This window comes from Oncorhynchus tshawytscha, linkage group LG08, assembly GCF_018296145.1.
Source record: "Oncorhynchus tshawytscha isolate Ot180627B linkage group LG08, Otsh_v2.0, whole genome shotgun sequence".
In the NCBI taxonomy this organism is placed as follows: domain Eukaryota; kingdom Metazoa; phylum Chordata; class Actinopteri; order Salmoniformes; family Salmonidae; genus Oncorhynchus; species Oncorhynchus tshawytscha.
Window position 1 is genome coordinate 73,617,971 of NC_056436.1, and position 12,500 is coordinate 73,630,470.

General features: G+C 43.8%; 3 protein-coding genes across 3 annotated transcripts in view; 2 read left to right on the top strand and 1 right to left on the bottom strand.

The window, feature by feature from the left end:
* Positions 1–1,421, top strand: part of LOC112257023 (PH and SEC7 domain-containing protein 2-like) — a 78,797-nt gene extending 77,376 nt beyond the window's left edge. The window contains exon 15 of the mRNA XM_042325936.1: positions 1–1,421. This exon is cut by the window's left edge and continues 1,600 nt beyond it. The gene's annotated coding sequence lies outside the window, so the exon portion shown is untranslated.
* A 2,196-nt stretch (positions 1,422–3,617) lies between these two features.
* On the bottom strand, positions 3,618–9,020 carry LOC112255954 (transcriptional activator protein Pur-alpha). The gene has a single exon (XM_024428811.2). The coding sequence runs from the start codon at positions 8,956–8,958 to the stop codon at positions 8,116–8,118; it is 843 nt and encodes a 280-aa protein (XP_024284579.1). The 5' UTR covers positions 8,959–9,020; the 3' UTR covers positions 3,618–8,115.
* Positions 9,021–10,150: 1,130 nt separating this feature from the next.
* The window catches only part of LOC112257016 (pro-neuregulin-2, membrane-bound isoform-like), a 64,632-nt gene continuing 62,282 nt past the window's right edge, over positions 10,151–12,500 (top strand). The window contains exon 1 of the mRNA XM_042325937.1: positions 10,151–11,617. Coding sequence (XP_042181871.1) covers positions 11,209–11,617 — 409 coding nt within the window. The 5' untranslated portion in view covers positions 10,151–11,208. The remainder of the gene's footprint in view (positions 11,618–12,500) is intronic.

The window sequence follows — 12,500 nt, forward strand, 5'->3', positions numbered from 1 at the left end:
GTGGTGAGCACCAGAGGAAGTAGATGAGGTGGTGAGCACCAGAGGAAGTAGATGAAGTGGTGAGCACCAGAGGAAGTAGATGAAGTGGTGAGCACCAGAGGAAGTAGATGAAGTGGTGAGCACCAGAGGAAGTAGATGAAGTGGTGAGCACCAGAGGAAGTAGATGAAGTGGTGAGCACCAGAGGAAGTAGATGAAGTGGTGAGCACCAGAGGAAGTAGCAGAAGTAGTGAGCACCAGAGGAAGTAGATGAAGTGGTGAGCACCAGAGGAAGTAGATGAAGTGGTGAGCACCAGAGGAAGTAGATGAAGTGGTGAGCACCAGAGGAAGTAGATGAAGTGATTAGTAGCAGAGGAAGTAGAGAAAGTGGTAAGCAGAAGAGGAAGTTTATGAAGTGATTAGCAGCAGAGGAAGTAGAGAAAGTGGTGAGCAGAAGAGGAAGTTTATGATGTGATTAGCAGCAGAGGAAGTAGAGAAAGTGGTGAGCAGAAGAGGAAGTAGAGAAAGTGATTAGCAGAAGAAGTAGAGAAAGTGGTGAGCAGAAGAGGAAGTTTATGAAGTGATTAGCAGCAGAGGAAGTAGAGAAAGTGATTAGCAGCAGAAGAAGTAGAGAAAGTGGTGAGCAGAAGAGGAAGTAGAGAAAGTGATTAGCAGTAGAGGAAGTAGAGAAAGTGGTGAGCAGAAGAGGTAGAGGAAGTGGTGAACAGAACACAGCGTTACTCGTGTGTAGAATCATATTCATATCGGAGACCAGAGAGGAGAGTAACCCAGCTCTCTCGGAACCATGGAAAGAGGAAAGCTGGAGGGAGGAAGGAAGGCAGTGGTTCTGCTGGACTACATTATTCTTCATTGAACATTGAAACTCATTCCCTTCTCTTTCTCCCTTCCCCCTCTCCTGACTGGACTTCAGATGGGATAGCGTCCCTAATTCTTATTATCTCTTTCTCGACACTAAAGCGGTACGGAATATTTGCACGGTCAGACCAGACACAGGGGCTATATATATCCTGTGTTTTTCTATTCCAGAGTGATGAGACTGGATCATTGATCCTTAGCTCTGTTTACTGAAGTGGAATTCAGAATCAGAACTCCCATTTTATACCTTATTGGTTATGTCTTTCTTACTCTGAGGACCGACCTTGTCACTTTGGCTGTTGTGCTAACTAACCATTGTTTTCCCTATGTTTTAGGGCAGAGCAGTGCTATTGTAATATAGAAATGTGAGAAGGTTTTTTACTTTGCTGATCCTGTCTTAAATATTAGTATGTGTTTTTTGTTTTTTTAACTAATGAAGCTAGGGCACTTTGTTGTAAAAAATGGAAATGTTATATAGTTGTTCTGTTTGTTTAGGGCAGTTTAAAGTGAAATGCATCTTTACTAGTTATTATTGTCAGGGCTTCATAAAGTCATCTTTTATATATAATAGAAATTGGTGGTGATGTTTTTATTATAAATTCTTTATCTAGAGATATTGCCTCAGCACTATGTTTCTACAAGAGAAATGTAATGCAGGCAAGGAAATAATGTGGAAAATGTGTCTTTCAGTTTGAGTTAAAGAACATTGTTGACATGCATAGCTAGTTCACAATTTATTACTAATACACATCACATCCACATCGTGGACACAATGAGCAGTTGTTGTCAAGGTAGCACTCACATCTGTAGCCATGAAATACCACGAAAGGCTGGTCATGGCTCACATGAACACCATCATCCCAGACACCCTGGACCCACTCCAATTCTCATACCGCCCCAACAGATTCACAAATGACGCAATCTCTATTGCACTCCGCACTGCCCTCTCCCACCTGGACAAGAGCAACACCTATGTGAGAATGGTGTTCATTGACTACAGCTCAGCATTCAACACCGTAGTACCCTCCAAGCTCAGGTCCCTGGGACTGAACACCTCCCTCTGCAACTGGATCCTGGACTTCCTGAAGGGCTGCCCCCAGGTGGTGAGGGTAGGCAACAACACATCCGCCACACTGACCCTCAACACGGGGCTCCTCAGGGTGCGTGCTTAGTCCCCTCCTGTACTTCCTATTCACCCACGACTGTGTGGCCACGCACGACTCCAACAACATCATCAAGTTTGCTGATGACATGACAGGGGTAGGCCTGATCACCAACGACAATGAAACAACCTATAGGGAGGAGGTCAGTGACCTGGCAGTGTGGTGCCAGGACAACAACCTCTCCCTCATCGTCAACAAGACAAAGGAGCTGATCGTGGACTACAGGAAACAGGGCCAAGCACACCCCTGTCCATATTGACAAGGCTGTAGTAGAGTGGGTCGAGAGCTTCAAGTTTCTCTGTGTCCACATCACTAAGGAATTAACACCAACAGTCATCCACACACACCAACACAGTCTTGAAGAAGGCACGACAATGCCTCTTGCATAGCAGTGTGAACAGACAACACAGAGTTACAAGTCTGGAAGCAACAGGACATTAAACAGCTTCTACACCGAAGCCATAAGACTGCTAAATAGTTAGTCCGGGTAGCTATTGGTTAACTATTTAACTATTTTCATTTACCATTTTTGCACTAAGTCTTTTTACTCACCACATATGTTGCTGTTACTATGTATTATCTATCCTGTTGCCTAGTTACTTTATCCCTACCTATATATACATACAGTGTATATACCTCAATTACCTCATACCCCTGCATATCAACTCGGACTCATATTAGTTTTCTGTTATTTCTCATTTTTTATTCTCTGCATTGTTGGGAAGGGCCTGTAAGTGAGCATTTCACTGTTAGTATTGTGACGACCCTGGGTTTATAAGCACGGAAATCGACTCCGCCGCACGAGTATGCTTTTGCAGCACAGTCGATAGCGCGCCGGACCTCGGGCTAGAAGGTCGAGGGTTCGAGACCTGCTTCCTGCCTGTTTCTTTACAGTATACACCGGTTGTTTACCAAGCATGTGACAAATAACATTTTATTTGATTGTCTTTCAAATACATTATTACAGTTATTGGTTAGCTAGCTAGCGAATTTTAGCCATATTATCATTGACATGAAATCAATCAAAACACCTCAAAACAAGACATGGTATCAATAATAAGATTTTAAAAAACAGCTGAAACGAGACAACTATGATTCCCCACATGACAGCTTCTTGTCATTGTTGCTAGCTATCTGACAGTTCAGAATCATAAAGCACGGATTCCGGCCCCATTAATGCGCGTGCATTATTTTCGCGACATTGTCAGCCAACCTGTCTATTCTTGACCAAGTGAGAAATGATAATTACGAGTGTTAAGATTTTTTTTTCCGGGTAATACGATTTGAACATTTTGGCCTTCCATATGAATTGGCCTATTTTAGCACCATGGACCGTACCATTATCGCATGTCGCCATCACGTTGGAAAGCGCCTGAAGTATCTTCTAGCGAACTTCCCACTTCACCAACAGGTAGGTCTATTGGCGCCACTACCAGTACTTCCATATTGAAGTTATTTTGGACCATTCTGATGAATATTTTCTGTGGAACTCAGCCAGACACTCCATATAGACACGAGCATGAGGAATGGCGGTGTATTGCAATTAGTCATTTTCAGACGAACGGCTTTCTAACATTAAAACAACAACGTACAAAACAGCACACTTTTTTCCATCAACATAAATTTAATAAGGTAGTGAAAGTACATAAACAAAGTAATGAAGTACAGTAAGATGCAAGTTATGATGATGCCAGATGTAGGATGAGCAGATTTTTCAAAGCCAATTTAAGCACCATCGTCATGTAGTCAGGAAAGGCCATAAATAAGTAAGAACTGCTCTAGAATGTATGAGAAGAAGTTATACATGGGACATGTGGACTGTTATCACAGTTTTCAGACATTTCTACCAACTAAAAAATAACAATATTGGTGTAGCACTAGTTAATCATGCAATTTACTTTAGTAAACCTTCTGAAACACAGACAAAATATACTTAAATAAGTAGAACTCGATACATCTCTGTCCAGCAATGTCATGAAGCCTGGAAAGTAATTTATACTCTCTGAATGTGAGATCCCTATCAAAAATAATATGCAGATTTTGTATTTTCTTAATATATCTAAAGTGCAAGTATTTCTCCATTTTATTCAATGCTTTCTGTAAGTATAAAATACAAAGGAAAAAAAAAACAGCAATATGCTTTTCCTGTTTATACTGTATGTTAGATTTTTCTGAAAGGATCATCATATTTAACAAACCATATATATATATATATATATATACACACACACACACACACCACAGATAAAATATTTTGAAAGGTACAACATATAATATAGGGTTGATAAACGGGTAGTTAGACCATACGGTGACATGGGATATGTTCATTGTGCATTGACCCCCTTCCTCCCCATTGACTTTTATAGCCCCTTTCCCAATGTCTCTTCCCTGTACATAACAGTAGCCTATACAGTCTACATACAAGAAGGACTCTGCATTGGTATGTGCAAAACAGAATGTGTGCTGAGCTAGTAATGGCCAAGATGACTGTTGGCTTCACAAACAAGATTGTGATTGGCCTTGCCCATATTATAGACTTTGTCTGTGTGTGATTGGTCTGAACTTGAAGGCCCAGTGAAATGTCATAGTGACAATAGAACACTGAAACTAGATCAGTTGAACTGAAGAAAACAAACATCAGATGAACAGATCTTTAAACAGCTTGGTAGAATGAATGGAAGTTAGTTAAGTCTGTTTTGGAATTCTAGTGGGAGAGATTCCAGAAGACCAAACCTCCAAAGGGACTGGTAGAGGTTGTTACCATGGTCATGCAGCTGTTGTTTAGATCACTGGTCAGAAAATACACATTCCCACTGTTAAGTACAAATATGAAGAACAAAGCACCTCTAATAGGTCATAAATTCTAAGACATCTCTCTCTGATGCAAACCGCACAAGCACCATCACCACCATCAATGTTACACTGAACTGAACTAGCCATGCTGCTGCACAGTTTCAATCAACCCATTGCAGGTTTTGATTATCGGACAAAAACACATGGCGTCCATTTTGTGCACCATTGATTAACTGTGCAATGTGATCAACATGGTAAAGCCATCCACTCTGGACAGTGGCAGTTGGTTCTGACCCCAACACTGTGCTGTACCTTTATAATGGGCAGTGTTCTAGAATCTACTACACAGAACCACTCCACTCCGGAACCAGAACGTACCCAATAGCACCTTGTGAACTGACAAAACAATTATCACTTTTGTTTAATATTTTTCAAAAATGTGTGCGTTTTACAGAGCGAGGCATACAAACATAAAATGTGAGCTGAATGAGTTAGAATTAGTATGTCTAGGATTGGCAGGTAAGAGAGTGTTGAAAAAGGTAGGTTGAATTTCCAGTCTTCATGTCTCGCATTTGAGGCCTGAATTCAATCAAGCCTGTACTGTGTAGAAATAGCATTTGGTCTTTCACAGCATTAGTGCCGTATTGACTGAATTCTGGCCTCAAATGTGCTTTATTTGTGGGGCACAATGTAGCAGATAAACTGTGGATTTTACTCTATGCAAAGGATCTCTGACATTCTGGGGCAGTGTTAGGGAATATAATTTTCTCCAGAAGAGGAGAGAAACCCAATGTAGCTTTAATGCTGGCCTAGTAAAGGGCCATATAATAGGGTCCCTATATGGGGCCCCACATAGGGACCCATGCATCTCGAGGCCTCGTTCTTACACTTGTAACTCCGACCCAATTCAAATGGCAGGTGGAATTATAGCAGACCTACTACTGCTCAGTCTGTCTTCAGCATCATGCCAGCCGGTCTGATGGCAGTACAGTAGAGTAGGTTTAGATCTAAGAAACTAATCCAAGCCACCCAGTGATACTCTAAATCCGGCTACTGATGGTTAACCTAGCTAGCTGATTGTTAATCATCGCTTAAAGAAATCCTCTATGGCATCGTTTACTGCTGAACTGAGAGAAAAGGACGCTGGGTAACTGTCAGAATGATTCGTCTTCACCCCAGGCAGAATGGTTGGTCACTTTATCGTCAGGGCAACCCCCTCTGTCATCATGTCAATTTGTTGACATTGTGTAATGTTCGTTTATTTTTTCTCCTTCTATCCAAGTAAAACAGAATTTTCAAGATACTATTCAATTAAATTATAAGACACAGAAGGGGGAGGACTGTGCCTTTAACACTGACTTGAAGATGAGATGAGCTATCTGATTTGTGAGGGGGGAAGTAGCTATGTCTCTGTAGCGAATCTGTGGAAAGAGAAACACCAGAAACTTGCCTACACTCACTGAAACACAGTGGGGTTACTGTATATGAACGTGATGGGAAATCTCACACTAGTTTGACCTCTTTTCACTTAAATGCAGAGAAAGACTTCACATTTCCATAATAATGCAGAATTCAGACTCATGCTTTTCAAATATCAAACACATATATTTGTATTTTTTTTGTCTATACGACATACAATGCCACGGTTGGCACGTACAATATTGCACACTATAATGTAATGTCCTCATAGTCTGTCATCACACTGTGTAGAGGGAGACTGCTGCTCAGACAACATCATGTGGAGAGTAACATTGAGAAATCAAATAAAGCAAGGTGACAAATTAGACTGGCAGGCCCAGTCTAGTTTGGATTATATTGGGGCTGTAGCACCATAGAAAGATACTGCCTTGGCCTACATCCAAAATCCTCACAAGGGACTCTTAGGTCATCCATCCATCATCCGTCTCCATCTCATCCCCACTGACTGACTACTGTACACGTCCAGTTACAACCCATCTTATTTTACATGGTGCAGGAAGTGGACAGAATAAACGCCACACCTCTGATGACTATCCATGCTCACATTTGAAGTGCTGCTGCTGTTGCTGTTCTAGAAGCCATTCTCTGCTCTCCTCACCTGTGGAGGGAGACAGGCTACAGAAAAGGGCCTCTGGTTTGGCTAATCAGTGTTGACCAATAGCCATACTGCAGTACAGTACTCATCAATGAAAACATACAGTGGTCGAGAGAGATATCATCAACATCGACCCCAATGTGAAACACGTAAACGAGTGGAGTGTATAAGGCACCAGGTTGTTCTGACGTCAGAGAGGATGCGCCCACGCGGCTCTGCATGCATGTAGCCGCGCGCTGATGCGTCTTTTTTACGCGTCTCGCGCTCCCATCACCGGTTGAGTATCTCGTTTTTACACCCCCCCCCCCCAAAAAAAAAAGAAAACTCGCCCACAGAAAACGTGGGCATTTTAGGATTTAAATACAGCTGATTCACAAAATCATAATTAGTATATCTAGGTTAGCACTTTTTTCATCTAACCATTGGTCCAAATTTGAATGGACATGGTGCAAAGGGGTAGATATTCAATAGTAAAGATGATTTTAGCCCATTTAGGCCTATATAGAAGCGCAGTATTTCGACTCTCCTCTTCATTTATAAAGACTCCATAATGAAGGCCTATGACATTATAGAAACGAGTTATAGCTACATTTTCGATCAAATAAAATACTTTCTCAAATGCCTTTTAAAAAGAGGTGTAGGCATATTGGCAGATGTCTGTTTTTCAGCCTGTGCGTTGCGTTCTGCAGTACACATTAAATGGATAGCGTTTTCATTTTTATTTCCTGCGTACCTTAGAATAATAAACTACATCTGATTTCAGATTTTGGTTTGGTAAAGTTATTTATTTATTTTCTCTTTGTGCTGATGTCAAATGTTTCTTCACATGGAGATCGTCGTCATTTCCATGTAGGCTTATACCCCGGTTTTTATTTTGTATTTTTTAAATTTGCACTTTGGAAACCTTTTCGAAATAGCATGGACGTGTGCAAAATCGGTTTGTTTGTTTGTTAGAGGAATAAACACTCTGTTCATTGTCATTTAAATCAAGTAGGAAACAGTTCATATTTTACAGTTCAAACAGTTACTGATAGCAGCGGCTTACTGTTAAAATGGTTGGTAAGTGGGTGATATCCAGAGCAATGAACGACGAGACAGTACTGCCAATCTGACTGTGAAGGTTGTGTGTGGGGTGCTTCCCTTGGAATTCTCTCTTTATATTTTATAGTAAAAGTCGGTTTATAAAGTCTGTTTGTTGTTATTTATTTATTTCTGCTCAAGCCGGTAATCCGTCAATCATCGTCCCCGTCGTCACCATGTTGGCCCTCCGGTAGGAGTTCGGAGGCCCGTTTTTCTCTACTCCGCTCCTGGATCTTTCTCATCTCCTCGGCATATTTACAGAACGTGTTGCCGAATTTGGACCACACTTTGCACGGAACAGTGATGGAGTTCCGGTAGGTAGGCTTCACCTCGCTGACCCGCATGAACACTCCGTACTTGTTAGAACCCACGTCGAAGAAAAAGCGCTTGTTGTCAACAGTCAAGGAGGTGCCCTCGGGTAGTTCGGCTGGATCCTCATCCATACCGTAATCATCGATGAGTTTGGCTAAAGCATCACGGAACTCGATAAGTCCCTGCGCTGGAAGCGCGATTGTCTGGCCTTGTGCGCTTCCCAATCCGGGCCCCCGATTAACGGTTTGACGGATCCTGAGGAACCGCCCCCTCTGGTTCTCTTTCAGATCCATGTAATATTTGCGATTCTCTCGCACTAGAAATTCGCTCTTGAGGGCTCGCCGGGGCTCATCCTGCACTATGTCCGGGTTGCTCGGGCCCAGTTGGGCGTAATGTTCGATGAAGTCTCCGAGATAGTCGCGGAACTCCACTGCCACTGACATAGAGAGAGTGAGGCGGCTCTTGTTTCCCCCAGCTCCGACCTCGGCTATCTTTAGGAAGCGGCCTTTTGCATTCTGCTTCACATCTAGGTAGAAGCGCTTATTCTGGATGTCGACTCGCTTCGATGCGAGCTCCTCTGTGTCGTGTTGGAGTCTTGCCGCGGCGCCCATCGCGCCCGGGGGCAGCGAGCCGGGGCCTGTGGCCAGCCCTCCGTGGTCACTGCCACTGTCTCTGTCCGCCATGATGCTGCCTCCCTGCTTACCTTCCACGGTCTCCCTCAGCCTGCTGCAACCTCGAATACCCGTCAACCACTCCGCCGATATCGCGAGAGCTCTACGCTTTAGAAAGGAAATTAAAGTAGCCTACTGTAGTTTTGGAGAGGGGTGTGTTCAAGATATACAAGTTTGCGCCTAAACTGTGCAGCAGCTGCATATAATTCAGTAACGTTTAAACTAAATTTAAGTCCTTCATAATGTGTGATGATGCAATGCTTCATTATAATGTCCCTGATTTCCATTTCCTATTAGTAATATAACATCCTCATATTACACAAAATGTTCATCATCTGTCATGGGAGAAACGGGTGTTTCGCCTGCATCTGTAGCATCTAACAAATTCCTCGAATGAAACACTAGCCTACCCATGTGTTGAACAGAGAAGAGACAGACAATACAAATGTGTATTTTATTGATGTACATGTACAGCATGGTGGGTAAAATGAGATATAATAGTCTACTTAACTGATAACTGTTTATTTGTCTCTTTATGAGATAATTGACTCAGACGTGTTGAAGGAGTGATTTGATTGAGGATGAAAACAGAGCATCAAAAGGACATAGAATTTGATGACAGATGGGAATAATTAAAACAATATTTAGTCTATATAATGTGATCTGTAATATCATGAGGTAAAATCAGTCAAATATCCTTAGTATGATCAGAAATCACCGTATGATCACTTCTCTACCGCTAACTGATATCATCTTCCTGACGCCGTTTCAGCACCACAGACAGCGAAGGTTTTCTGACCTCTAAGCAAGGACATCTAGCTGACATCTATCTAGCTTGCGCTCTGAATGCGCGAGCGGGGGAATCTTGAACGAATTAAGTGATTGATTGATTGGGGGGGCGTCTGGCAGAGAGAGGAAAATATCACCACCATGAAGCTGTGTATGACATAGTGTATCTTGTATCTGTGTATGACATAGCCATCTTTCGTCAGTCTGTTGGCGGTTTGAGAAGAGAAAAAGCACACATGTTACATGCATCCGCCTATCCACATGTGGCTTCCCCATTACTTCAATACTGGTAATCGATATTCTCACATGTGGCCACACGCTGAGCCACTCGGCCACCATCACACACATTACTCATTTTCTTTTGGTGCAGAAATCTCCAGCCCTGTATGAACATGCCCGCAGGAGCCGGTGCCTTTCAATAGGTGGAGCGGCTATTGGGTATAGTAACCAGTGGTTTGGCCAGATTAAACAGAAAGAGGGGTCTCCAACTCACAGGTTGCCGTGCAATAGGCTACTAGGCTACTACTGGAACCATTGAGATTTTCGCAGCGTTAGTCATCGCACTAGCCGCAGTGTAGCCTTGTCTCTATACTTACTCTCTGAATCGCCAGCCCTGTGGTTCAGTACGCACTCCTCTAAGCGTTGGGTTTGGTGGATCTTTTTAAACTGACCGCGACCGAACCATATGCTGTTGCTATCATGGTTGCCCGTGGTTCTGACTCAAGGCGGTTTCATTGACCCGTGGTCAGTGGTTTGAGGTGAGGGGTGTTGGGTGCGCGGCTCCGGTCATTAGTGTGTTTGCGCAGGAAGTGGTAGCAGACGCCAGTGGCCGGGCAGGTGATGTTTGCTCACGTAAGCGGCTCGTGTTTGTGGGGTGCAGGGGACGAGGCTGGAGGGAGTGCGCTGTGGCTTTGCCTAACCGGATAACCAGATAACAGCTATCTTCCGTACTCTTCGTTTTACTGAAAAGTAATCCGATTTCTACATTTCTGAAGGTGGATCAAAAAGCCCGACCTTGTGTGTGTCTGGCTGTGTGTATTTGTGCTTTTCTGTTCGCGAAATCTAACATTCGTTTTCCGTTATAGAAAGCCAATGCGCCCACCCATGCATTGACATTTGCCGGAGAGAGAGGATAAACTATAGAGGCTTCATGCAGAACCTCTGGTTTCGAGTAGAGGGTAATTTACGAGTCTTGTTTTGCGTTTCAAGAGAAAGTAATAGGTTTGAAGGAGGATGCAGCAACCACATTTTTAACCATGCATAACCAGGCCGTTTCCGGTTCTTAGCCTGGTGTGTCCCCATCTGAAACCGTATGGGGAAAGCGGCAGACACAGATGGCATGGACACTTATACAAGGTCTGCCGCTCTGCCCTGCTATCGGAGCCTATTCGCAGTCTCCCACTTCAACCCCGCTCCGTCATCCGCGCCCCTCAGCCGCCCCAGCACTGCAGCAACGGAGCCACGGCCGACGGCATGAGGCTTGATCCGGTCCATTTCTCCATGCTTGTCATCGGGGTCTCTTTCGCCTGTTACGCCCCGAGTCTCAATTCCCTCCAGGACCAGGCATACCGATCCGCCGTGGTCATCGAGGGCGAGGTGCGCTCCTCACCGGAAAACGTCTCTCGGGACCCGTACAGTGTGAATGTCAAAGTGCTAGACGTATGGCCCGTGAACAGCGGCGGACTCGAGCGGGAGCAGCTCGTGACCGTCGGGGACTTCGGTTCCGAGGCTTCGTGCACTACTGTAGAGGAGAACCACAGATATATATTTTTCATGGACCCAACAGGCGAGCCTTTAGTATTCAAGGCATCGTTTGCTCCGCTGGACGCCAGCGGAACGGACCTGAAGAAGGATGTGGAGAGCGTGTTGTGTGAGGACTGCGGTAAGTTGAGCTTTCATTGGACGCTTCAGGGCCGCACGCTAATACCCCGGTGATATAAGGAGTCTTTGGTCTCCCTGTGAGCCTTATCGGTGATGATTGATACAGTTCAAATCTCCATGCCCTGGTGACACATAACTAAGATGGCTCGTTTTTCCAGGACATGCATGGATGTGTGAGACAGATATCCTAGAGACTGTAGTACATTTGGCTATTGGTGAGAGTGATGTAGAATAGGCATTACTGGGGACGAGTGAGACGATTCCCATGTACAAAGCACATTGATTTGGTATGGACAATCCATGATTATGAAAATGATTTACCGTCTGTAGTGTGCATGTTGATAAGATATTGGCATGCTTGGCTATGTAGAGTCAAAAGATGGAACATAGATTCTGTACAAAAGCCTCAGTGCTGGCAGATAAAGTGTTTGTGTGTGTGTGTGTGAGTTTAGTATCCCATGTCTGAGAATGAGGTGGACAGGTATCAGAGAGAGAGAAAGAAAGAGAAAGTGAGAAAGAGAGAGAGAGATAGGAAGAGTGAATCTGACAGAATATGACACAGTTTCATTTCAAATACCCATCAGTATTCATTCAGATGTCAGTTAGCTTTCAAACAACTTGGAGACTGACACCATGTGACAGGAAATAGGGAGACCAATCATCTAGTCCGAAACGGTTGGTGCTGTTAGATCAGGTGGTGGATATTTAGTCCTTTAGGGCCCTTCACTAAAGATGAGAGGCATGACAATGTTTCAGCACCGTGGACACATTCTTTGGATGTGTCCAAATAGACTGGAGAACTGAAGCAGTCTTTACTCAGCTCATCACCTTTAGCATGATGAAACAATACCGGTATGATCAGTGGCCGCATGTATCAAGCATTT